The 27,461-nt window shown below is 50.0% G+C and overlaps 1 protein-coding gene across 1 annotated transcript; it reads right to left on the bottom strand.

The window, feature by feature from the left end:
- Positions 1–1,112: 1,112 nt before the first annotated feature.
- On the bottom strand, positions 1,113–27,439 carry LOC143833829 (uncharacterized). The gene is given in 12 exon segments (XM_077330053.1): positions 1,113–5,373; positions 6,596–6,722; positions 6,913–7,070; positions 10,582–10,765; positions 11,737–11,985; positions 12,985–13,575; positions 18,012–18,354; positions 18,356–19,628; positions 20,858–20,984; positions 21,175–21,332; positions 24,314–24,497; positions 26,296–27,439. Coding segments are annotated over 12 exon segments (5,439 nt in total). The 5' UTR covers positions 26,719–27,439; the 3' UTR covers positions 1,113–3,751.
- Between the last annotated feature and the right edge of the window lie 22 nt (positions 27,440–27,461).

The following is a 27,461-nucleotide window of genomic DNA, read 5'->3' on the forward strand; positions in this document are numbered from 1 at the left end:
AATTGGATTAGGCCTTTAGGATGATGGAAGCCATGTGGCAGACGGCCTATTCCAGGGGTAGCCAACCTGCGGTCCTCCAGATGTCCTTGGACTACAATTCCCATGTGTCCCTGCCAGCATTGCTCCATGGACATCTGGAGGACCACAGATTGACTACCCCTGCCAGCTCAAGTGCTGACACAAGTATCTAAAACACAGAAGTATCTAAAACACAGAAGGGGAACCACCAAGAAGGCCCTGCTTTCTATAGTTACTTTCTGAGCTTTTCTGAACCTCAAACACTTGGCTTTTGAAGACCCTCAGCTGTAGAGTGGGTGTGGCACACGGGTTTAGAGCAGTGAACTCTCTTCTGGGGACTTGGGGTTCATTCCCCACAGCTTGACGTTCAGACAACTGGGTGACCTTAGGCTAGTCACAGTTCTCTTAGAGCTGTTCTTGCAGAACAGTTCTCTTGGAGCTCCCTCAGCACCCGCCCCCACCTCACATGGTGTCTGTTGTGGGAGAGGAAGGAAAAGGTGCATCTAAGCTGCTTTGAGGTCCCATCTGGTGGGGAAAAGCAGGGCATTCAAAAAGCAGCTCTTCTTCTACACGGATGTTTCTCCCTTCTATGGATTCTCCGAAGGACACGGAAATCTGGTCTGTGCCTCAAGCTCTTGCCACCAATGGATTATTTAGGAGGTTCCTCCCTTGTGGGGACTCCTCCGGGATTCCACATCTGTAATTACACAGCTCATCTGCAATTTCTTCCTGTGAGATCGATTGGAGGGCTTGAAATGTGGCTGAAGTTCCTTCCGCCAGCCAAGAACTTTTACCATTTCTTCCTAGTTAGGGTTTATTTTCTAGGGAGATGCAAACATTCTGCAAGAGTTTGTAGAGGAGGAATGCTTTATGGAGTCTGTTGTCTTTCAGAAAGAGTGAAATAAGAGGAAAACTCTCTTCATGCACTAAGCAGTTCCATAGTTTCTCCGTCTCTCTGTGTGTTCTTAGACGCTGCCGAAGAGTTCCATGCTGGCCCTTCTATCTCTACCATCTCTACGCTGGCCCTTCAAAAGGATTTCCCTCCGTCTGGGCTCTCTAATGCTCTAAAAGAATGCTCTTTCCACACACCGAGCTCTCAGAGTACCTTTATTGGCATAACAATGATTTTAAAAAGATAAAACGGTACAGCCAAACAGCGCAACCAAACAACATTCACAATCCCCAGCAACACGCAAATGTTACAAGGTGGCCATATCGCGATCCGCGGTCCACAGTGGGCTCACAGAGGTCCGCTCTTAGCCGGAACGGGGTTCAGATTTAAGCAATTCAACCTTTGTATTGTTAACAATACCTTGGCTACTTCTCGGACCATCTCCGGATCACTTTCACCCAGGATTTCATGCATGGTGTCCTTCTCGTCTACACGAGGACATTTCTGTTTTCTCCAGTATTTAGCTAGTGATTTTTGCAACTGGAGAAATCTAGGGCACCCCATCAATAGGTGATATAAAGTGTCAGGTACACCACAGCCTCTTGTGGCCAGACTGGTAAGGCAGCAGACATGCAGTCTGAAAGCTCTTGGGGGTAAACGGTAATGACTGGGGAAGGCACTGGCAAGGCTACCCTGTAGTGAGTCTGCCATGAAAACGCTAGAGGGCGTCACCCCAAGGGTCCCGGACATGACCCGGTGCTTGCACAGGGGATACCTTGACCTTTACACCACAGCCTATGAAGACACAACCAGTCCAATGCCCTGCAGTTCCCCTAGGATATTCTTATTTGCAGCCTCCAAAAAAAAAGGGGTAGCCTAGGAGATTGAAGGAGTTTGGTGCTGCATGAAAGTGTATTTTGACCCAGTATCTAAATACGTTTACCCAGGCTCTAGTTTCAAGAGTTTGTTAGCCAAGCTCTGCTGAAGTGTGACATTTGCCACACAATTTGGTACATTCAGCAGTTTTCTAAAAAACGACTGTTGGCTTTCTAACTTACTGTTGAATGCAGCAATCCATATAGGAACTCTGTATAAAATTTGTGGAATGATTTTGGCTTTATACATTCTTAGAGCAGCTAGGATATTTTTGTTTCCCTTCTGGTGGAAGAACTTTACTGGCAATGCTATTTGTCCCTTAACGGCTTTCGTGACTTTTTCTCTATGGTTTACCCGTTTACTATTAAAGCTTAGAATAGTCCCTAAATATTTGAAGTGGTTTGCCTGTTGTATTTGTTTCCCCCTCACTTGCCAGTGGTACCTATAGCGGGTTTTAGCAAAAACTAAAATCTTACTTTTATCATAGTTTATTATGAGCTTATTTTCAAGACAGTAACCAATAAATGTTCTTAAATATGGAAGCAGGCCCACTTGTGTTCTTGGTAAGATTACTGTATCATCCACATATAGCAGTAATGGGGTTGGCCTTTTCCCTACAAGAGGTGGGTGTCCATTTACTTCTTTAAAGTGACCAGCTTAACTTGCTTAACTCCAAAATTTATGGGTATTTCTGCCGTGAGTTTCCCATCTATTGTATATTTGGCAAAAATTATTGCTATAGATATTCTTAATCAAAAAGAGTAAAATCTGGTCCATTTTAAATTTTCTCAGTAATATTGTCAAGCGTTGACCGGTCCCCGGTGATAAAAAGCTTGGGGCCCATTGATTTATGGGATGCTAGGGGGTTTTAAGAATTTCAGAATCTCATCTGGTTCTCCTTTGTGAGGGCGATCTGGCTGCGACCTCTGTCACCCCATTGATCGCAAGGGTAGATTCAGCTGATCTGGCTGGCTAGGCGGGTGTCTCCTACCTCCCTAACGCTCCATGTGCGTCCATCCTTAAGCTGCCGCTCGGTGGAACAGGACGACCATCCCAGATAGAAGGAGCGTACCGTTCTTCGGTCAAGGGAATACGATAGCTGCGCTCCCCAGCTAGAACCTCCAAACAAGCTCAACGAGCTCCCAAAATGTTTCTTCCATGTTAGACTCTACTCTGGTTCGGCCTCCCATGGAGTCCTGTGTTCAGTTTTGGGCACCGCAGTTGAAGAGGGATGTTGACAAACTGGAGGGGGTCCAGAGGAGGGCAACTAAGATGGTGAGGGCTTTGGAGACCAAGACGTATGAGGAAAAACAGGGGGAGCTTGATCTGTTTAGCCTGGAGAGGAGACGACTGAGAGGGGATCTGATAACCATCTTCAAGTATTTAAAAGGCTGCCATGTGGAGGATGGAGCACAGTTGTTCTCTCTTGCCCCGGAGGGACGGACCAGAACCAATGGGATGAAATTAATTCAAATTCAAAATAAATCCGTCTAAAAATCAGGAAGACGTTCCTGACAGTCAGAGCGGTTTCTCAGTGGAACAGGCTTCCTCTGGAGGTGGTGGGCTGTCCATCTTTGCAAATTTTTAAACACAGGCTGGAAACCCATCTGAGTGGCAGATTTTGTGAAGTTTCACGGGGGTAGCAGGATCTAGTGGATGAGCGATAGGGTTGTGATTGTCCTGCATAGTACAGAGGGTTGTACTAGATGTCCCAAGAGGTACCAACTCTATTATTCTATGATTCTATAGTCCTTAGGCTCTGCTGAAGATGGCGATCAAAGCTGAATCTCTCTCCAAACTCTGAGCATTCAAATGGCTTCTCCCCTGCATAGGTTTTCAATGGAGTTGAAGACGATTACTCTGATAGAATCTATTTCCACACTGTGAGCGTTCAAAAGGCTTCTTCACTGTGTAAGTTCTCTGAGACTGAAATTCTGAATAACCATTTTTCCAGGCACCAAATATTTAATAGGCTTTTCCCGTGTGGGTTTTCAGGTGGCGTTTAAGATTGTGGGTGCGAGTGAATCGCTTTCCACACTCTGGGCATTCGAAAGGCTTCTCCCCTGTGTGGATTTTCAGATGGCGTTGAAGATGGCTGCTGTGATGGAATCTCTTTCCACACTCTGAGCATTCAAAAGGCTTCTCCCCTGCATGGCTTCTCAGATGGGACTGAAGACCATAGTTCTGACGGAATCTCTTTCCACACTCTGAGCATTCAAAAGGCTTCTCCCCTGTGTGGATTTTCAGATGGCGTTTAAGACTGCTGCTCTGATGGAATCTCTTTCCACACTCTGAGCATTCAAAAGGCTTCTCCCCTGTGTGGGATTTCAGATGTTGTTGAAGATGGCTGTTGCCAGTGAATCTCTTTCCACACTCTGAGCATTTAAAAGGTTTCTCCCCTGTGTGGGTTCTCAGATGGTACTGAAGATTGATAGATCGAGTGAATCTCTTTCTACACTCTGAGCATTCAAAAGGCTTCTCGCCTGTATGAGTTTTCAGATGTTGTTGAAGATGGCTGTTGCTAGTTAATCTCTTTCCACACTCTGAGCATTCAAAAGGCTTCTCCCCTGTGTGGATTTTTTGATGTTGTTGGAGACTGCTGCTCTGATAGAATCTCCTTCCACACTCTGAGCATTCAAAAGGCTTCTCCCCTATATGGGTTTTCAGATGTTGTTGAAGACTGCTGCTCTCATGGAATCTCCTTCCACACTCCGAGCATTCAAAAGGTTTCTCTGTGTGTGTTTTCAGGTGCCATTGAAGGTGGCTGTTGCTAGTGAATCTCCTTCCACATGCTGAGCATTCAAAAGGCTTCTCCCCTGTATGGGTTTTCCGATGGTATTGAAGACCGCTGCTCTGACGGAATCTCCTTCCACAATCCGAGCATTCAAAAGGCTTCTCCCCTGTGTGGGTTTTCACGTGGCGTTGAAGATGGCTGTTGCTAGTGAATCTCCTTCCACATGCTGAGCATTCAAAAGGCTTCTCCCCTGTATGGGTTTTCCAATGGTATTGAAGACTGTTGCTGTGACGGAATCTCCTTCCACACTCTGAGCATTCAAAAGGCTTCTCCCCTGTATGGGTTTTCCGATGGTATTGAAGACTGTTGCTGTCACGGAATCTCTTTCCACAGTCTGAGCATTCGAAAGGCTTCTCCCCGGTGTGGGTTTTCAAATGGTATTGAAGACTGCCACTCTGAGTGAATCTCTTTCCACACTCTGAGCATTCAAAAGGCTTCTCCCCTGTATGAGTTTTCCGATGGTATTGAAGAGCGCTGTTTTGACATAATCTGTTTCCACACTCTGAACTTTTAAAAGTTTTCTTCCCATTGTGTTTTATTTGGTGTACAAGAAGCTGTGATCTATTTCTGAAGTACTTTATACTTTGAATCGGTTTATTTGAATTCATTATACTGTGCTTTGGAAAACGTACATTACATTTTCTTATACTTTGCTTCTCACCCATAGGGACACCTGTCTTTGCCTTAGGCCTGTCTTGGATCCTGACGTTTTCTTTTAAGTCTTCAATGTTAATTCTTCCTCCCATTTTCTGATGGAGTTCCTCACCCTCTCCGTTCCCCTGATCCTCCACTGCTGGAATAAACAGAGAGATCCTGTTAGCACCCAAGGGGGCTGGCCAGGTCCAAAGGCATCTATGTGGCTGTATCAGGAAAGAACTGATGGCCCTTCGGCCTCATCCAGCTTGGCTGACCTTAACTACCCCTCCACCTTTCCCAAAACTGCTAGCATTTAAGACTCCCTCACTCCCTCAAGAGCCACACCTGAGCTCTTCCAGTGGCGTTTCTGAGCCTCGAGATCTGAAATGTTGCTCAGAAGGGAAACAGAGATCCCCTATGACTATTCCTCGCCCCTTCCCTTGACAAGACTGGGAAGAAAGCTCACTCTGAGCCCCTTCCTTTGGGCATTCCCTAGAGGAACTCTGCAGCCTTCCCTTGGGTGCAATGCCACTCTCCTTCCCCCCCCACAGCCTCTCTGGAACATCTCGCCTCCTTTGCAGAAAGAGAGGGAGGGTGTGGGGGGGGGGGAGCAGGAACGGCACAGGGCCTGAGCGAACTCCCTCTCTGCCTCCTAAAAGATTCTGAAGATTTGTAAATCAGGGAAAGACTTCACCTTTGTCAGAATCATTCACTTCAAACTGGTCTGTTAATATTTCCAACACCGCAAAGAAGGGGCTATTTTTAGCATTTGTTTCTCTCTAATCTCCCAGGTGAGTCTTAAACCTAAGTAAAGAATATTGATTAAAGGCAGGATAATTATTCATTGGGTGCGTTAATAGGAACCAAGTCCAAGGACAGCTGTGAGCAGGTAGGTGTTTTAGTGGCAAATTTCTGGTTCTGCCGTTTCTGCCTGGAATCTCCCTGGCATCTCAGTGAAAAAGGTGGACTGTAAATAAATGACAATAAATTACCAATTAAAAGGGATCCCTTCCCAGTCACAGGCAGTGTGGACGTTGGGGATCCCCAAGGCGGTGGAAGGCTGCGTGGTAAACGCTGGCAACTGTGAAGTAAGGATCTGGTCCCTTCCACAATCTCGCGTCCTCAGTCCAGCATCAGATCTCGAGGGTCTCCGGCAGGGGCCTTTCCCTTCAACGCCTACCCGACCCTTTTAACTGGAGATGCTGGGGATTGAACCTGCGGCCTTCTGCATGCCAGGAACAGGCACTGCCAGGGAGCAGGAGCCCCTCCACAAGTTATAAGACCATCCTCAAAATGCTGTATTTCTCTTAAATATATTGCTTCATATTTCACCACAATGACGGCAATTTGCCCCTTTGACTCCTAGGAAAGGTCCTTACCCAGAAGGGCCACACTCTCACAGTTCTCCAGCATGACTTCCCTGTGCAGAGCTCTCTGGCCCGGATCCAGCAGGGCCCATTCTGCCTCGGAGAAGGAGACGTATATGTCCTCAAAGGAGAACGGAGGCTGAAAGGAAAAGCAGATTTCCCTGCACACCAGGCAGAGATTGCACAAGGGGAGGGAAGGCAGAGGATGCCCGGCTTGGCTTGGGCAAAGGGAATGGCATTCAGAGGATCTCTCCCCCGGACCCCTTGGACAGATGCAGGCACAAGAGGCCCCCTGAGAAAGGAGGCTGGGCCCGGCCTGTCCCTCCTACCTGGCCTGGATGGGATGCAGCCCTTTCCTCATTTTGGAACAGACAACAGGTCAGCGGAACCTCTCTGCCTGTTTGTAAGACAAAGGAAGAAGGAAGGGGGTTGGCTTGTTTGTTCCGCTTCCAACGTATTTCAGACTTCCATGAAATCTGTGTCTGTTCTGGGGGGGAAGGAAAGTGGGGGCTGGAATTGATGTCGCATGAAATGTCACCATCACATTAGACCCAGACGTAACTGGAGCACATCTGGACACTCAAGGAAAGTGTAATGGGAAAGTGTCAAAATCATGTACCCACAAGCTTTTGCCCTGTGTTTTTATCTACCTTTGGTCTTTATACATTTTTGTGTAATTGAATACAGGAGTTAAGGTCGTTTGCAGCAATAGCCTGCATAGAGTACACAGAGAGTTCAGGTGGACTGCAAAAGCCATAAATCTTTTGACTGGGAACAGGTTATTTCCTTGACCCTGAGGCTCTGGCTGGGCCTGACCATCTTTCATTTTTGGGATTAACACTGGAAGAAAAGATTCTGGAGTAATTTGCCCCCAGACTGAGGCTCAGGGGGACTGAGTGGTCTCTGATATGATGCAAGAACAGGCCCACAATTTGTCAGTCTTAGCAACAATTCAGAGGTCCCTTGTTCATTATACTTTCAACAAAGAGATTTTCTTCACCAAGTCGTTTATTGGGAGCTATTGAATGGACTCTCATAATGAGTTTTATGAGTGTGTAAAGGCTTGGGAATTTCACAACGGCGTTTTCATCCAGAGACAACATTAACAGGCCACCAAATCTGTGGGAAGTCCCTCTGTGGGAAGTCCCTCCCCCAAGCTCCTCATGATGCCAGAATGTAGCCAACATCCCTACGCCAGCAACCTTTTTCCTCTAGAATCCAAGCGAAACATCAGTTCCTTTGGGTAACTCCAATCCAAACAAAATATATAGGAACTAGTAATCAAGCCCGCTATACCTGAAATACAGCGGGTGCTAGCGGGGCAGTGCGCGGCCCCCGAGCAAGGGGGTCACGGTGAGCCGTGCTGTGCGTGGCTCGCAACTGGCGGCGTACCGGCGGCCTGATGCCTAGAAGGCGCTTTGAGCCTCCCGACGCGTCAGGCCACTGGCAAGGGAGCTCCCTTGGCAGCGGGCGGACAATCAGAGTTGGCCCCTTCCTCCGATTGTCAGTCCGGAGGAAGGGGCCAATTGGCACCCTTCCTCAACACGGACAGAGCCCGCCCTAACTCCTCCCGCCCAGCCTTAGCGAATCATTTAGTCCGCGGCGCCGCGGGCGGTTTTAAGATTGTCCAGGCTATTCCAAATCAATAATGGATCTTTTTATTTCTTCTTTTTATAAATCAAAACCATCCAAAATCATAACAGAAATAAATCACAACCAAAATGGGTTTCTAAATCAATAATATCCCGTTTTCCCAAACTTCCTCAGTGATTGTGATCCTGTACACCAGTGGTCCCCAACCTTTTTCCGGCTGGGGACCGGCGGGGCAACTGCCCTGCCCGCAGAACGTGCATGTGCGCCCCGCCCGCGCAGCAGGCATGTGCGGCGCGATGCGCAGCCGAAATCACACATCCATGGCTCTTTCGGCCATGCACTAAAGTGCCGCGCATGAGCGATTTTGGCCGCGCATGCGCGCTGCACACTGTGGCCCTGATTCCCTCTCAGCTCATCATGCTCTTAGGTCTCAATTGGCCACACCTAAGCACTAAGCATTTCCAATCGGCTGTTCCAAGGGGCAGGAGACGAGGGAGACAGAAATAGTTTTTAATTCATCTAAGCGCCCTTTATCAGGGGTAGAACAGGCTGTATTAAATAAGGGGTTGTCCTTTGTTCCACAATACAGCTTGCTGGGGGGTAAAAGGGTAATGACTGGGGAAGGCACTGGCAAACCACCCCGTCTTGAGTCTGCCATGAAAACGCTGGAGGGCGTCACCCCAAGGGTCAGACATGACTTGGTGCTGGCACAGGGGAGACCTTTACGTACCTTTACAAATACAATGCACTGCGCACCAGAGTAAACTTATTTAAATTAGTAAGATCATTAAAGTTGAAGAATTATTTTTCCAACACTGGTCAAATTGCTCAGATTAGGTTTCGAATCAAATCCGAATTGATCCCCACCCGGGAATCTCATGAGACTTACACCTCTGAGAAAATAGTATTAAGGGATATTAAGGATTTAGAGTTGCAACACAAACATTACAAAATCAATCTAACCAGGGCAGAATTTCAAGCTACAAAATGATCAGAACATGATTATTAAACACGCAGATAAAGGTGGAGGCAGGCATTGTTGTCATGGATAAGTGTGAATATCATAGGGAGGTTACGAGACAGTTGTCAAATGAAGAGCGGTATAAAAGAACTGATTGGCAAAGAGTTACATCTACATCTAGACTCATTAAAGCAGCTCCCCAGGAAGGTTTATGTTTGGATTTCATTTCCAAACCAGAGGCAGAATTCCTGTTGAAATCCAAGTACAAAGTGCCACACTTTTACATTCTACCCCAAATCCATAAAAAGGTCACTCCAGTACCAGGGAGGCCTCTTGTAGCGCAGTGTGGCTCAGCTTTGGAACCAGTAGCCAAATGTTTGGACTTTCGTGTAAAGGCATTATTACCAGCTGACAATAACAGTATACTTAGGGATACCACACATTTTATTAACAGTATTAACACAGTGAGGGTTCCACCAGGGTCTATTTCAATGACCTTGGATATTAATGCTCTTGACACTAACATCCCACACAGGGAAGCGAGAACTGTGGGGGAGCGCCTTCTTGAGCCCGGAGAGAACTGTAACCCACCCACGCATTTCTTCCTGGATGGGTTAGAATTGTAGTCCACGGACATCTGGAGGGCCGCAGTTTGACTACCCCTGGTCTAGCCAAGACCTAAGAGCATGATGACCTGAGAGCCCCTGTGATCATTAATATGGAGCCATGAAAACATTCAGGCAACATTATGAAGGTACGTTCTGATATTTAAATGCTATAATTAGGTGGTAATCGGTGGTTTTGGTTATATTATTTATTATAACATTATCATTTTTACAGGATCACAATCACTGAGGAAGTTTGGGAAAACGGGATATTATTTACCTAGGAACCCATTTTGGTTGGGATTTGTTTCCCTTATGATGATTTTGGATGATTGAAAAAGTTTTAAATACTAAAAAAGAAATAAATAAAAAGATCCATTGTTGATTTGGAATAGCCTGGAGAATTCCTATATATGTTGCTTGGACTGGTCTTTCCTGGGGAAGCCTGCCAGCCGCCCTTGTAAGGATGGCCACGGAAGCCAATGTTTTCCATCATTCTGGAGCCCCAGACATGGATCCTCAGAGCTCTGCTCCCCCGGAAGGTGGAGAATCCCCTTATTCCCCTGCCTGAATAACTATGCTGCGGTTTCTCGACCTGTCCTCTTTGGAGCAACCTCTTATAGAAGGGAGGTCAAATATAAATATTTCAAATAATGGGGGGAATGGCCCTCCGTGAATGTCTCCTCTCCCTTTAGAAGCATCTCAGTTAGTGGCCACTGAGGGATGCAAATCAACTCTCTGTTGTGTGAAGAAACATTTAATTCTTTTCCTGACCTGGACTCTCCACCCATCAGGCTCACAGTGTGCCCCCATCACATCCAAGGACGAGGAGTCCTTACCGCAGGAGAGGGCATCTTGGACAGGCTCCACGGCCTGCACCCCCTGCCCCTGCTCCAGGCGAGCTCCTTCCTCCTCAGGGAATGTACCTTCCACCTGCACAGCCTGCCCCCTCTGGCCTTCCTCGGAAGGAGCTCCTTGCGCCTCAGGGATTGTAGATTCCATCTTCAGGGATTGACCCAATGTCTGAAAAGGCAGCGAGGGAGAGGGGTAAGAGATGGAAGAGAAGAGACCAAGAAATGGGTCCTGCCCCACACCCAGACTCTATCAGCCGACCTGGTGAGTTGTCTAGAGGGGGAAGAAATTCGCTTGCAGTAGAGGCTGCAGAAGGAGACGGTTAGATCCAGTTGTATCTGCTGATGGACAGCTGGCAGAATACGCCCCCAGCTGAGTTGGCCAAGTGTCTGGAGGCCGTGACTGGGTGGCTCTGACAGAGCCGTCTGTACGTCAATAGAGGCTCAGATGACAAAGGTAACCCAGTGGGCATTTTCAATCTGCAACCGACAAAGCTACTAGTGCCCTTCCCAGCACCGGAAGCCCTTGCCACAGTGATCCATGTGACCATCACCTCCAGGCTGGACTACTGCAACTTGCTCTATGCGGGGCTACCCTTGACCCTGCCACGGAAATTGCAGGTGGTGCAAAATGCAGTTGCCCACGAGGCCCTTAGTTGACAGCTGTATTGCCCGATAGATACGTGCAATGGAGAACACCCCCCCTAGCCGTGGCCCCCGGAATGTCAATGGGAAAAGAACCTGACTGGAATCTCTTGTCTAGTTCTTCCCAAACCTTTCCTGGCTAGATAATACGGGCCTTTAAATAGATTTAGGCAGAGAATCTATGACACCATTCCTCGGATTCCCAGCCATAGATAAGTTTTCATCTCTCCCGGCTGTGCTCAGCCTTGTTCAGACCTGAGAAGGATCCCAGCCTTCCTCCTTTCCAGAATCTCCCAACACCCCCATGCCTTACTTCACAAACACATTTTGAGTGATTCTTCTGTCTGTAATGATGGGATTAATAACATAGTTGTAAAGTAGGCTGTTAAATATCCATTTTGGATGATGAACGCTTGGACAAATGTCTGGCAGGAGATCTTTAGGACAAGGCCAGAGCTCCTTGCTTGAATTAAACCTACCTGGAGAACAGCCACTCACCTGGTCCACCTGCCTCCTCTCCTCCGCCTGGCTCAGGAGGAAGCCTTCGGCCAGGGCCACCGCCTGGGAGCTGCTCTCCGGCCCGCATCCTCTCACCCAGCCCTGCATCTCCTGGGGCAGGAGGGCCAGGAACTGCTCCAGGATCACCAGGTCCAGGATCTGCTGCTTGGTGTGCCTCTCCGGCTCCAGCCAGCGGTTGCAGAGTCCGTGGAGCCGGCTGCAAACCTCTCGGGGCCCCTCGGCCTCCTGGTAGCGGAAGTGCCGGAAGCATCGGCTGTGCACATCTGAGGCCACAGTGGCTGGATGCAGCATCTCTGGCCCAGCCCTTTCCCAGAATTCCACACCACTCCCAGCTAGGACAGGAGAAGGGCCTTGGCTTGCAGTCTGGTCACTCCCAGTTCTTCCTGGGTCCTCTTCTGCCATCTCCTTCCCTTCTCTTGGGCCACCTGGGACTGTGAAGAGACCCCTTTATTCCCCAGGCTATGAGGAGAGGCTTCTCATGGGGGGGGGGGGGCAGAGAGACAAAGGGCTCTGGGACAAGAATAAAAAATACACAACTGAATATCAGAGAAGTGAAAACTGCCCTGGTGGATCCAAATAACAGTCCTTATGGACTGTGTGACTTTGGGGCAGCCGAGCAGGGGGACCAGCCTCCATTGGGCCCCTCTGAGCCTCTTTGGGGCCCCCAACGCCCAGAAGGCAGCTCTGTGCTCTGCTGCCTCCCCCTTGGGTGCCCCTAAACCCAGGCCTGCTCAGCAGGGACCTCGTGGTGCTCCCCATTGCATTGCGGGCAGGGTGTGCGTGGTGTGTCTGTGTGTGTGTGTGTCCCTCTCTCGCCTGCCCCCAAACCCCAGGGCAGGAGGGGGAACTGGGCCTCGGGGTGGGGCTGCCTCTGCCCAGCGAGCTGAGGGTTCAGGAAGAGCTGCGTTTAGCTGCCCTGTTTTTCAGGGCCTGAAGGAGCCTCGCAGCGTCCTTCTCCAAACACGGGGCGGGGGGAGGGGGGCGCTCGTGGTCTCGACTGCACTCTCCCCCCAACCACCACCCTGCGAGGCAGGCCAGTCGGAGAGAGGCGCTTGCCCACCTCCCCTCCCGCAGCGACGGACTTGCCTGGACTCCTCGGCGCCTCTGGTGGACCGGAGCTCCCCCTCATCCGGTTTGGCCGCCGGAAATGACGTCCCCCCACCCCCGCCCAGCGGAAGAGCCGCTCTGGCCAGACCCTCCCTCCCCTTAACCCTCTCAAGGCCGGACCCACCTGCAGGGCCGGAGGCTGCGGCTCAATGGGGCTCCTCGGGAGCCATTAAGGGCAGCTGCAGACCGGCCTCCCGGGGCCGCGGGGAGCGGGGCCACCTTCAGTCCTCCTAGGCGGTGCCTTTGCTCCCAGGATCTCCCGGCCGGGCCTGGAGGTCTCCCGGAATGGCAGCTCGTCTCCGCCCGCCCCGGCCAGTCCCCCTGGAGGAAAACGGGCTCCTCCGGGAAGGTGGCCTCGGGGGCATTCCCGGCCTCCGTGCTCCTTCGCCCTCCAGCGCAGACCTCCCGGCATTTCCCGGCCAGGAGTTGGCGACCTTCCTTCGGACTGAGAGCAGCCGGCCAGGAGCGAGAAGCTTTGATCTCCCCCGGCAGAGGCGCGCGGAGAGGCCCCCAAATGGTCCGCCTGCGAAGCCTTTCCCTCCCGCTGCCTCCCTGGCGCCCCACCTTCTCCCTCCCGCAACTCATGGCCAAGCCCCCTCCCCACCCACGCCCAGAGACCCCCGAAGGGGTGCCGGGAAGGGCTGGGCCTCTCTGCAAGCCCCCAAGGCAGCGCCGCCCGGCCGGCTCAGCTCCGCCCCAGCGAGGGCGACTCTGCAGCACAGACCACCCGGGAGGGCCAAGCGGAGGAGGAGCCTTTAGACGACCCGCAGGGGACTCCTGGGGGGGGGATACTCTGGTCCTCTTTCCAGGATTATTTAAGAACCCTTTCAAAGGCAGCTATTTGGGGGGGGCTATCCCCGAAAGGCCCGGCTGCCCTCTGCCAATGGCTGATTTGGGGTTCCCACCCAGAGCGAAGCCCCAACTCCGGCTGCAGGGAGTCTGAGCTTCTGGATACTGTGGGTCAAGGGAGGTCTGATTAATCTAATTGGATTAGGCCTTTTGGATGATGGAAGCCATGTGGCAGACAGCCTATTCCAGGGGTAGTCAACCTGCGGTCCTCCAGATGTCCTTGGACTACAATTCCCATGTGTCCCTGCCAGCATTGCGCCATGGACATCTGGAGGACCACAGGTTGACTACCCCTGCCAGCTGAAATGCTGACACAAGTGTTCAACGCAACACAGACGTTTTTAGATCACTTTACTTAGGTGTCTCAGTAGCAGACTCACCTGATTGCAGGAGTTCTTCTGAGGGACATAGCTCCTATTTCTCAGCACTCCAGCTAAAAGCTGCCTGGCTGGACAGAACGTGGCCCCAAAGTGTTCTCCGGTTACTGATGTCGACCTCCTCGCTTTGGGTCTGGCCATCCTGTTCTGCTGCTGCTCCTGGCCTTCTGGGATGCCATATTGTTGAGGGTCAGGCCTTTGTGGACTATGGACTCAAAATCCTTGTGCTTGTGAGTTTGGAGCATTAGAGATACCTGTGTTATATACTTTGACTAGCATCAAAGCCCATTATAAAAATGGGCTTTGAAAGGGGGCCAAGGGGTTAGGGGAAGCCCCCCCCCCCCCCGTGGCTTGCTCTCCACGGCAGTGTAGTTTGTGTAGTTACTTTCTGAGCTTTTCTGAACCTCCAACACTTGGCTTTTGAAGACCCTCAGCTGTAGAGTGGGTGTGGCACACAGGTTTAGAGCAGTGAACTCTCTTCTGGGGACTTGGGGTTCATTCCCCACAGCTTGACGTTCAGACAACTGGGTGACCTTAGGCTAGTCACAGTTCTCTTAGAGCTGTTCTTGCAGAACACTTCTCTTGGAGCTCCCTTAGCACCCGTCCCCACCTCACATGGTGTCTGTTGTGGGAGAGGAAGGAAAAGGTGCATCTAAGCTGCTTTGAGGTCCCATCTGGTGGGGAAAAGCAGGGCATTCAAAAAGCAGATCTTCTTCTACACGGATGTTTCTCCCTTCTATGGATTCTCCGAAGGACATGGAAATCTGGTCTGTGCCTCAATCTCTTGCCACCAACGGATTATTTAGGAGGTTCCTCCCTTGTGGGGACTCCTCCGGGATTCCACATCTGTAATTACAGAGCTCATCTGCAATTTCTTCCTGTGAGATCGATTGGAGGGCTTGAAATGTGGCTGAAGTTCCTTCCGCCAGCCAAGAACTTTTACCATTTCTTCCTAGTTAGGGTTTATTTTCTGGGGAGATGCAAGCATTCTGCAAGAGTTTCTAGAGGAGGAATGCTTTCTGGAGTCTGTTGTCTTTCAGAAAGAGTGAAATAAGAGGAAAACTCTCTTCATGCACTAAGCAGTTCCATAGTTTCTCCGTATCTCTGTGTGTTCTTAGACGCTGCCGAAGAGTTCCATGCTGGCCCTTCTATCTATCCCTGGGGTAGTCAAACTGCGGCCCTCCAGATGTCTGGGAATTGTAGTCCATGGACATCTGGAGGGCCGCAGTTTGACTACCCCTGATCTCTACCATCTCTATGCTGGCCCTTCAAAAGGATTTCCCTCCTACTGGGCTCTTTAATGCTCTAAAAGAATGCTCTTTCCACAAAACGAGCTCTCAGAGGACCTTTATTGGCATAACAATGATTTTAAAAAGTTATAATGGTACAACCAAACAGCGCAACCAAATGACATTCACAATCCCCAGCAACACGCAAATGTTACAAGGTGGTCATATCGCGATCCGCGGTCCACAGTGGGCTCACAGAGGTCCGCTCTTAGCCGTTACTGGGTTCAGATTTAAACAATTCAACCTTTGTATTGTTAACAATACCTTGGCTACTTCTCGGACCATCTCTGGATCACTTTCACCCAGGATTTCATGCATGGTGTCCTTCTCGTCTACACGAGGACATTTCTGTTTTCTCCAGTATTTACCTAGTGATTTTTGCAACTGGAGAAATCTAGGGCACCCCATCAATAGGTGATATAAAGTGTCAGGTACACCACAGCCTCTTGTGGCCAGACTGGTAAGGCAGCAGACATGCAGTCTGAAAGCTCTTGGGGGTAAACGGTAATGACTGGGGAAGGCACTGGCAAGGCTACCCTGTAATGAGTCTGCCATGAAAACACTAGAGGGCGTCACCCCAACGGTCCCGGACATGACCCGGTGCTTGCACAGGGAATACCTTGACCTTTACACCACAGCCTATGAAGACACAACCAGTCCAATGCCCTGCAGTTCCCCTAGGATATTCTTATTTGCAGCCTCCAAAAAAAAGGGGTAGCCTAGGAGATTGAAGGAGTTTGGTGCTGCATGAAAGTGTATTTTGACCCAGTATCTAAATATGTTTACCCAGTCTCTAGTTTCAAGAGTTTGTTAGCCAAGCTCTGCTACAAGGGTGACATTTACCACACAATTTGGTACATTCAACAGTTTTCTAAAAAACAATTGTTGGCTTTCTAACTTGCTGTTGAATGCAACAATCCATACAGGAACTCTGTATAAAAATTGTGGAATGATTTTGGCTTTATACATTCTTAGAGCAGCTAGGATATTTTTGTTTCCCTTCTGGTGGAAGAACTTTACTGGCAATGCTATTTGTCCCTTAACCCCTTTCATGACTTTTTCTCTATGGTTTACCCGTTTACTATTAAAGCTTAGAATAGTCCCTAAATATTTGAAGCGGTTTGCCTGTTGTATTTGTTTCCCCCTCACTTGCCAGTGGTACCTATAGCGGGTTTTAGCAAAAACTAAAATCTTACTTTTATCATAGTTTATTATGAGCTTATTTTCAAGACAGTAACCAATAAATGTTCTTAAATATGGAAGCAGGCCCACTTGTGTTCTTGGTAAGATTACTGTATCATCCACATATAGCAGTAATGGCGTTGGTCTATTCCCTACAAGAGGGTGGTGTCCATTTACTTCTTTAAAGTGACCAGCTTAACTTGCTTAACTCCAAAATTTATGGGTATTTCTGCCGTGAATTTCCCATCTATTGTATATTTGACAAACGTTATTGCTATAGAGATTCTTAATCAAAAAGAGTAAAATCTGGTCCATTTTAAATTTTCTCAGTAATATTGTCAAGCGTTGACCGGTCCCCGGTGATAAAAAGCTTGGGGCCCACTGATTTACGGGATGCTAGGGGTTTTTATTAATCTCAGAATCTCATCTGGTTCTACTTTGTGAGGGCGATCTGGCTGCGACATCTGTCACCCCATTGATCGCAAGGGTAGATTCAGCTGACCTGGCTCGCTAGGCGGGTGTCTCCTACCTCCCTAACGCTCCATGTGCGTCCCTCCTGAAGCTGCCGCTCGGTGGAACAGGACGACCATCCCAGATAGAAGGAGCGTACCGTTCTTCGGTCAAGGGAATACGATAGCTGCGCTCCCCAGCTAGAACCTCCAAACAAGCTCAACGAGCTCCCAAAATGTTTCTTCCATGTTAGTCTCTACTCTGGTTCGGCCTCCCATGGAGTCCTGTGTTCAGTTTTGGGCACCGCAGTTGAAGAGGGATGTTGACAAACTGGAGGGGGTCCAGAGGAGGGCAACTAAGATGGTGAGGGCTTTGGAAACCAAGACGTATGAGGAAAAACAGGGGGAGCTTGATCTGTTTAGCCTGGGGAGGAGACAACTGAGAGGGGATCTGATAACCATCTTCAAGTATTTAAAAGGCTGCCATGTGGAGGATGGAGCTAGGTTGTTCTCTCTTGCCCCGGAGGGACGGACCAGAAGTTCCTGACAGTCAGAGCGGTTTCTCAGTGGAACAGGCTTCCTCTGGAGGTGGTGGGCTCTCCATCTTTGCAAATTTTTAAACACAGTCTGGAAACCCATCTGATGGAGTGGCCAATTTTGTGAAGCTTCCGGGGGTAGCAGGATCTAGTGGATGAGCGATAGGGTTGTGATTGTCCTGCATAGTACAGAGGGTTGTACTAGATGACCTAAGAGGTACCAACTCTATTATTCTATGAATCTATAGTCCTTAGGCTCTGCTGAAGATAGCGATCGAAGCTGAATCTCTCCACATGCTGAGCATTCAAATGGCTTCTCCCCTGTGTAGGTTTTCAATGGAGTTGAAGACGATTACTCTGATAGAGTCTATTTCCACACTGTGAGCGTTCAAAAGGCTTCTTCACTGTGTAAGTTCTCTGAGACTGAAATTCTGAATAACCTTTTTTCCAGGCACCAAATATTTAATAGGCTTTTCCCGTGTGGGTTTTCAGGTGGCACTTAAGATAGCGGCTGTGAATGAATCTCTTTCCACACTCTGAGCATTCGAAAGGCTTCTCCCCTGTGTGGATTTTCAGATGGCGTTGAAGATGGCTCCTCTGATGGAATCTCTTTCCACACTCTGAGCATTCAAAAGGCTTCTCCCCTGCATGGCTTCTCAGATGGGACTGAAGACCATAGTTCTGACGGAATCTCTTTCCACACTCTGAGCATTCAAAAGGCTTCTCCCCTGTGTGGATTTTCAGATGACGTTTAAGACTTCTGCTCTGATGGAATCTCTTTCCACACTCTGAGCATTCAAAAGGCTTTTCCCGTGTGGGTTTTCAGGTGGCACTTAAGATAGCGGCTGTGAATGAATCTCTTTCCACACTCTGAGCATTTAAAAGGCTTCTCCCCTGTGTGGGTTCTGAGATGGTACTGAAGGCTGATAGACCGAGTGAATCTCTTTCCACACTCTGAGCATTCAAAAGGCTTCTCACCTGAATGAGTTTTCAGATGTTGTTGAAGATGGCTGTTGCTAGTGAATTTCTTTCCACACTCTGAGCATTCAAAAGGCTTCTCACCTGTGTGGGTTTTTTGATGTTGTTGAAGACTGCTGCTCTCATGGAATCTCCTTCCACACTCCGAGCATTCAAAAGGCTTCTCTGTGTGTGTTTTCAGGTGGCATTGAAGATTTCTGTTGCTAGTGAATCTCTTTCCACACTCTGAGCATTCAAAAGGCTTCTCCCCTGTGTGGGTTTTCCTATGTTGTTGAAGACCGCTGCTCTGATGGAATCTCCTTCCACACTCAGAGCATTCAAAAGGCTTCTCCCCTGTGTGGGTTTTCACGTGGCGTTGAAGATGGCTGTTGCTAGTGAATCTCCTTCCACACGCTGAGCATTCAAAAGGCTTCTCCCCTGTATGGGTTTTCTGATGGTATTGAAGACTGTTGCTGTGACGGAATCTCCTTCCACACTCTGAGCATTCAAAAGGCTTCTCCCCTGTGTGGGCTTTCACGTGGCGTTGAAGATGGCTGTTTCTAGTGAATCTCCTTCCACACTCTGAGCATTCAAAAGGCTTCTCCCCTGTATGGGTTTTCCGATGGTATTGAAGACTGTTGCTGTCACGGAATCTCTTCCCACAGTCTGAGCATTCGAAAGGCTTCTCCCCGGTGTGGGTTTTCAAATGGTATTGAAGACTGCCACTCTGAGTGAATCTCTTTCCACACTCTGAGCATTCAAAAGGCTTCTCCCCCGTGTGAGTTTTGAGATGGTATTGAAGAGCGCTGTTTTGACTTAATCTGTTTCCACCCTCTGAACTTTTAAAAGTTTTCTTCCCATGGTGTTTTATTTGGTGTACAAGAAGCTGTGATCTATTTCTGAAGTACTTTATACTTTGAATCGGTTTATTTGAATTCTTTATACTGTGCTTTGGAAAACGTACATTACATTTTCTTATACTTTGCTTCTCACCCATAGGGACACCTGTCTTTGCCTTAGGCCTGTCTTGGATCCTGACGTTTTCTTTTAAGTCTTCAATGTTAATTCTTCCTGTCATTTGCTGATGGAGTTCCTCACCCTCTCCGTTCCCCTGATCCTCCACTGCTGGAATAAACAGAGAGATCCTGTTAGCACCCAAGGGGGCTGGCCAGGTCCAAAGGCATCTATGTGGCTGTATCAGGAAAGAACTGATGGCCCTTCGGCCTCATCCACCTTGGCTGACCTTAAGTACTCCTCCACCTTTCCCAAAACTGCTAGCATTTAAGACTCCCTCACTCCCTCAAGAGCCACACCTGAGGTCTTCCTCTGGAGTTTCTGAGCCTCGAGATCTGAAATGTTGCTCAGAAGGGAAGCAGAGATCCCCTATGACTATTCCTCGCCCCTTCCCTTGACAAGACTGGGAAGAAAGCTCACTCTGAGCCCCTTCCTTTGGGCATTCCCTAGAGGAACTCTGCAGCCTTCCCTTGGGTGCAATGCCACTCTCCTTCCCCCCCCACAGCCTCTCTGGAACATCTCGCCTCCTTTGCAGAAAGAGAGGGAGGGTGTGGGGGGGGGGGAGAAGGAACGGCACAGGGCCTGAGCGAACTCCCTCTCTGCCTGCAACAAAATTCTGAAGATTTGTAAATCAGGGAAAGACTTCACCTTTGTCAGAATCATTAACTTCGAACTGGTCTGTTAATATTTCCGACACCACAAAGAAGGGGCTATTTTTAGTTATCAGCATTTGTTTCTCTCTAATCTCCCAGGTGAGTCTTAAATCTAAGTAAAGAATATTGATTAAAGTCAGGATAATTATTTATTGAGTGCGTTAATAGGAACCAAGTCCAAGGACAGCTGTGAGCAGGTAGGTGTTTTAGTGGCAAATTTCTGGTTCTGCCCTTTCTGCCTGGAATCTCCCTGGCATCTCAGTGAAAAAGGTGGACTGTAAATAAATGACAATAAATTACCAATTAAAAGGGATCCCTTCCCAGTCACAGGCAGTGTGGACGTTGGGGATCCCCAAGGCGGTGGAAGGCTGCGTGGTAAACGCTGGCAACAGTGAAGTAAGGATCTGGTCCCTTCCACAATCTCGCGTCCTCAGTCCAGCATCAGATCTCGAGGGTCTCCGGCAGGGGCCTTTCCCTTCAACGCCTACCCGACCCTTTTAACTGGAGATGCTGGGGATTGAACCTGCGGCCTTCTGCATGCCAGAAACAGGCACTGCCAGGGAGCAGGAGCCCCTCCACAAGTTATAAGACCATCCTCAAAATGCTGTATTTCTCTTAAATATATTGCTTCATGTTTCACCACAATGACGACAATGTGCCCCTTTGACTCCTAGGAAAGGTCCTTACCCAGAAGGGCCACACTCTCACAGTTCTCCAGTATGACTTCCCTGTGCAGAGCTCTCTGGCCCGGATCCAGCAGGGCCCACTCTGCCTCGGAGAAGGAGATGTATACGTCCTCAAAGGAGAAGGGAGGCTGAAAGGAAAAGCAGATTTCCCTGCACACCAGGCAGAGATGGCACAAGGGGAGGGAAGGCAGAGGATGCCCGGCTTGGCATGGGCAAAGGGAACGGCATTCAGAGGATCTCTCCCCCGGACCCCTTGGACAGATGCAGGCGCAAGAGGCCCCCTGAGAAAGGAGGCTGGGCCCGGCCTGTCCCTCCTACCTGGCCTGGATGGGATGCAGCCCTTTCCTCATTTTGGAACAGACGACAGCTCAGCGGAACCTCTCTGCCTGGTTGTGAGACAAAGGAAGAAGGAAGGGGGTTGGCTTGTTTGTTCCGCTTCCAACGTATTTCAGACTTCCATGAGATCTGTGTCTGTTCTGGAGGGAAGGAAAGTGGGGGCTGGAATTGATGTTGCATGAAATGTCACTGTCACATTAGACCCAGACGTAACTGGAGCACATCTGGACACTCAAGGATAATGGGAAAGTGTCAAAATCATGTACCCACAAGCTTTTGCCCTGTGTTTTTATCTACCTTTGGTCTTTATGCATTGTGTAATTGAATACAGGAGTTAAGGTCGTTGCAGCAATAGCCTGCATAGAGTACACAGAGAGTTCAGGTGGACTTCATGAGCCATAAATCTTTTGACTGGGAACAGGTTATTTCTTTGACTCTGAGGCTCTGGCTGGGCCTGCCCAACTTTCATTTTTGGGATTAACACTGGAAGAATAGAATCTGGAGTAATTTGCCCCCAGACTGAGGCTCAGGGGGACAGAGTAGTCTGTGATATGATGCAAGAGCAGTCCCACAATTTGTCAGTCTTAGCAACAATTCAGAGGTCCCTTGTTCATTATACTTTCAACAAAGAGATTTTCTTCACCAAGTCGTTTATTGGGAGCTATTGACTGGACTCTCATAATGAGTTTTAAGAGTGTGTAAAGGCTTGGGAATTTCACAATGGCGTTTTCATCCAGAGACAACATTAACAGGCCACCAGATCTGTGGGAAGCCCCTCCCAAAGCGCCTCCCCGAAGCTCCTCATGATGCCAGAATGTAGCCAACATCCCTATGCCAGCAGCCTTTTTCCTCTAGAATCCAAGCGAAACATCAGTTCCGTTGGGTAATCCAAACAAAATATATAGGAATTAGTAATGAAGCCCGCTATACCTGAAATACAGCGGGCGCTAGCGGGGCAGTGCGCGGCCCCCGAGCAAGGAGGTCACGGCGAGCCACGCTGTGTGCGGCTCGCAACTGGCGGCGTACCAGCGGCCTGACGCGTAGGTGGCGCTTTGAGCCTCCCGACGCATCAGGCCACTGGCAAGGGAGCTCCCTTGGCGGCGGGCGGCCAATCAGAGTTGGCCCCTTCCTCCAATTGTCAGTCCGGAGGGAGGGGCCAATTGGCACACTTCCTCAACACGGACAGAGCCCGCCCTAACTCCTCCCCCCCAGCCCTTAGCGCATTATTTAGTCCGCAGCGCCGTGGGCGGTTTTAAGATTGTCCAGGCTATTCCAAATCAATAATAGATCTTTTTATTTCTTCTCTTTATAAATCAAAACCATCCAAAATGATAACAGAAATAAATCACAACCAAAATGGGTTTCTAGATCAATAATATCCTGTTTTCCAAAACTTCCTCAGTGATTGTGATCCTGTACACCAGTGGTCCCCAACCTTTTTCCGGCTGGGGACCGGGGGGGCAACTGCCCGGCACATGCAGCACGCATGCGAGGCCGCGCCGCACACATGCGCAGCCGGGCGGTGCATGCGCACATGCATGACGCGTGGCCAAAATTGCGCATGCGTGGCACTTTCGCACATGCGCGAAAGTGCAGCGCGTGCGCGATTTTGGCCACACATGCGCGCTGCACGCTGTGGGCATGATTCCCTCTCTCCCCCTCCTGCAGTAAGAAGCTTCCCAGGCCGCAAGCTTGTTTTTTACTGCGTGGGGGGCGGGGAGAGGGAACCGTGGGACGGCGCTCTGGCCTTTGCAGCCCGACACCGGGCCGCAGCCCGCAGGTTGGGGACCACTGCTGTACACATGATAATGATATAATAAATAAGATAACCAATACCACCAATTACCACCTAATTATAACATTTAAACATCTAAACGTACCCTCATAATATTTTCGTAATGTTTTCATTGCTCCATATTAATTATCACAGGGGCTCAGAGTACAAAGTGCCACACTTTTACATTCTACCTCAAATCCATAAAAAGGTCACTCCTGTACCAGGGAGGCCTCTTGTAGCACAGTGTGGCTCAGCTTTGGAACCAGTAGCCAAATGTTTGGACTTTCGTGTAAAGGCATTATTACCAGCTGACAATAACAGTATACTTAGGGATACCACACATTTTATTAACAGTATTAACACAGTGAGGGTTCCACCAGGGTCTATTTCAATGACCATGGATATTAATGCTCTTGACACTAACATCCTACACAGGGAAGCGAGAACTGTGGGGGAGCGCCTTCTTGAGCCCGGAGAGAACTGTAACCCACCCACGCATTTCTTCCTGGATGGGTTAGAATTGTAGTCCACGGACATCTGGAGGGCCGCAGTTCGACTACCCCTGGTCTAGCCAAGACCTAAGAGCATGATGAGCTGAGAGCCCCTGTGATCATTAATATGGAGCAATCAGAACATTCAGGCAACATTATGAAGGTACGTTCTGATATTTAAATGCTATAATTAGGTGGTAATCGGTGGCTTTGGTTATATTATTTATTATAACATTATCATTTTTACAGGATCACAATCACTGAGGAAGTTTGGGAAAACGGGATATTATTTACCTAGGAACCCATTTTGGTTGGGATTTGTTTCCCTTATGATGATTTTGGATGATTGAAAAAGTTTTAAATACTAAAAAATAAATAAATAAAAAGATCCATTGTTGATTTGGAATAGCCTGGAGAATTCCTATATATGTTGCTTGGACTGGTCTCTCCTGGGGAAGCCTGCCAGCTGCCCTTGTAAGGATGGCCACGGAAGCCAATGTTTTCCATCATTCTGGGGCCCCAGACACGGATCCTCAGAGCTCTGCTCCCCCGGAAGGTGGAGAATCCCCTTATTCCCCTGCCTGAATAACTATGCTGCGGTTTCTCGACCTGTCCTCTTTGGAGCAACCTCTTATAGAAGGGAGGTCAAATATAAATATTTCAAATAATGGGGGGAATGGCCCTCCGTGAATGTCTCCTCTCCCTTTAGAAGCATCTCAGTTAGTGGCCACTGAGGGATGCAAATCAACTCTCTGTTGTGTGAAGAAACATTTAATTCTTTTCCTGACCTGGACTCTCCACCCATCAGGCTCACAGTGTGCCCCCATCACATCCAGGCACGAGGAGTCCTTACCGCAGGAGAGGGCATCTTGGACAGGCTCCACGGCCTGCACCCCCTGCCCCTGCTCCAGGCGAGCTCCTTCCTCCTCAGGGAATGTACCTTCCACCTGCACAGCCTGCCCCCTCTGGCCTTCCTCGGAAGGAGCTCCTTGCGCCTCAGGGTTTGTAGCTTCCATCTTCAGGGATTGACCCAATGTCTGAAAAGGCAGAAGGGAGAGGAGTAAGAGATGGAAGAGAAGAGACCAAGGAATGGGTCCTGCCCCACACCCAGACTCCATCAGCCGACCTGGTGAGTTGTCTAGAGGGGGAAGAAATTCGCTTGCAGAAGAGGCTGCAGAAGGAGACGGTTAGATCCAGTTCTATCTGCTGATGGACAGCCAGTCAGTTATGTCCCCAGCTGAGTTGGCCAAGTGTATGGAGGCCGTGACTGGGTGGCTCTGACAGAGCCGTCTGTAGCTCAAGCCCGCGAAGTCGGAGGTCCTGTGGCTGGGAAAGAAGGGTCCAGGGGAGGAAGCGCCTCTCCCCTGCCTAGACAGTGTGCCCTTAACAACTTTGAATCCCACCAGGAATTTGGGGCCGATCTTTGACGAATCCCTCTCAATAGAGGCTCAGATTACAAAGGTAACCCAGTGGGCATTTTTCAATCTGCAACCCACAAAGCTAGTAGTAGCACCAGAAGCCCTTGCCACAGTGATCCACGTGACCATCACCTCCAGGCTGGACTACTACAAATTGCTCTACGTGGGGCTACCCTTGACCCTGCCATGGAAATTGCAGGTGGTGCAAAATGCAGCTGCCCACGAGGCCCTTAGTTGACTGATCCTGACAGCTGTATTGCCCGATAGATACGTAGAATGGAGAACACCCCCCATATCCGTGGCCCCTGGAATGTCAGTGGGAAAAGAACCTGACTGGAATCTCTTGTCTAGTTCTTCCCAAACTTTTCCCGGCTAGATAATAAAGGTAAAGGTATAGGTATCCCTTGTGCAAGCACCGGGTCATGTCTGACCCTTGGGGTGACGCCCTCTAGCGTTTTCATGGCAGACTCAATACGGGGTGGTTTGCCAGTGCCTTCCCCAGTCATTCCCGTTTACCCCCCAGCAAGCAAGCTGGGTCCTCATTTTACCGACCTCGGAAGGATGGAAGGCTGAGTCAACCTTGAGCCGGCTGCTGGGATCGAACTGCCAGCCTCATGGGCAGACAGCTTCAGAGAGCATGTCACTGCCTTACCACTCTGCGCCACAAGAGATAATACGGGCCTTTAAATAGATTTAGGCAGAGAATCTATGGCCCATTCCTCGGATTCCCAGCCATAGATAAGTTTTCATCTCTCCCGGATATGCTCAGCCTTGTTCCCACCTGAAGAGGATCCCAGCCTTGATCTTTTCCAGGATCCCAGAACACTCCCCCTTGCCTTACTTCCGAGGAGACCGTCTCAGGCTTCAGCTGCAGGGCTTTCCCCAGGGGTTGCCTCTCCTGCTAGAAGCAAGCCTTGCCTCTTCCACCCCCGTGTGGCTCAGCCTCTCCAGCAAAGGGCTCTGCGAATCCAACCAGTGAAAAAGGCCTCCTGTCCTCTCTGGGAGCTCCTCCAGCCAGGCTGGCATCAGCCATGCCTTGTGCAGCTCAATGGGTCTCCTCTGGAGTAGCTCTGGGAAAGGAGCCTGAAGCTGAGTCCAGCCTCCCATCTCGCAGGAGGACTCCAAAACGCACTTGGGGGAGGGGGCTGGGCACGGCGGGATGAGGCTCCTCTTTAAATGGGCTTTCTGTGGCCCCGAGGAGAGAAAACGCAGCAGAACCTCCAAGGCTACCACAAAAAAACCCAATTCAAGTGATTCCTCTGTCTGTAATGATGGGATTAATAACACAGTTGTAAAGTAGGCTGTTAAATATCCGTTTTGGATGATGAACGCTTGGACAAATGTCTGGCAGGAGATCTTTAGGACAAGGCCAGAGCTCCTTGCTTGAATTAAACCTACCTGGAGAACAGCCACTCACCTGGTCCACCTGCCTCCTCTCCTCCGCCTGGCTCAGGAGGAAGCCTTCGGCCAGGGCCACCGCCTGGGAGCTGCTCTCCGGCCCGCATCCTCTCACCCAGCCCTGCATCTCCTGGGGCTGGAGGGCCAGGAACTGCTCCAGGATCACCAGGTCCAGAATCTGCTGCTTGGTGTGCCTCTCCGGCTCCAGCCAGCGGTTGCAGAGTCCGTGGAGCCGGCTGCAAACCTCTCGGGGCCCCTCGGCCTCCTGGTAGCGGAAGTGCCGGAAGCGTCGGCTGTGCACATCTGAGGCCACAGTGGCTGGATGCAGCATCTCTGGCCCAGCCCTTTCCCAGAATTCCACACCACTCCCAGCTAGGACAGGAGAAGGGCCTTGGCTTGCAGTCTGGTCACTCCCAGTTCTTCCTGGGTCCTCTTCTGCCATCTCCTTCCCTTCTCTTGGGCCACCTGGGACTGTGAAGAGACCCCTTTATTCCCCAGGCTATGAGGAGAGGCTTCTCATGGGGGGGGGGGGAGAGAAATGGCTCTGGGACAAGAATAAAAAATACACGACTGAATATCAGAGAAGTGAAAACTGCCCTGGTGGATCCAAATAACAGTCCTTATGGACTGTGTGACTTTGGGGCAGCCGAGCAGGGGGAGCAGCCTCCTTTGGGCCCCTCTGAGCCTCTTTGGGGCCCCCCAACGCCCAGAAGGCAGCTCTGTGCTCTGCTGCCTCCCCCTTGGCCACCCCTGAACCCAGGCCTGCACTGCAGGGCCCTCGTGCTGCTCCCCATTGCACCTGAGATTGTGAAAAGACCCCTTTATTCCCCAGGCTATGAAGAGAGACTTCTCATGGGGGGGGGGGAGACAAATGGCTCTGGGGCAAGAATAAAAAATACACGACTGAATATCACAAAGCTTCATATGCAGAGACATTAAAACTGCCCTGGTGGACCCAAACAACAGTCCTTGTGGTTTGTAGATTAATCCTTCTCCAACCATGGTGCGGGGGGAGGGGGGCGCTCGTGGTCTCCCCTGCATTTCCGCCAACAACCACCCTGCGAGGCAGGCCAGGCAGAGACAGGGGTCTGCCCCCCCCTCCCCAGGGCCTCCGCGCCCCCCGCCCGCAGCTACGGCCTTGCCTGGAAGCCCCGCCCGGTCCGGACTCCTCGGCGCCTCTGGCGG

Source organism: Paroedura picta, chromosome 3 (genome assembly GCF_049243985.1).
Source record: "Paroedura picta isolate Pp20150507F chromosome 3, Ppicta_v3.0, whole genome shotgun sequence".
NCBI lineage: Eukaryota > Metazoa > Chordata > Lepidosauria > Squamata > Gekkonidae > Paroedura > Paroedura picta.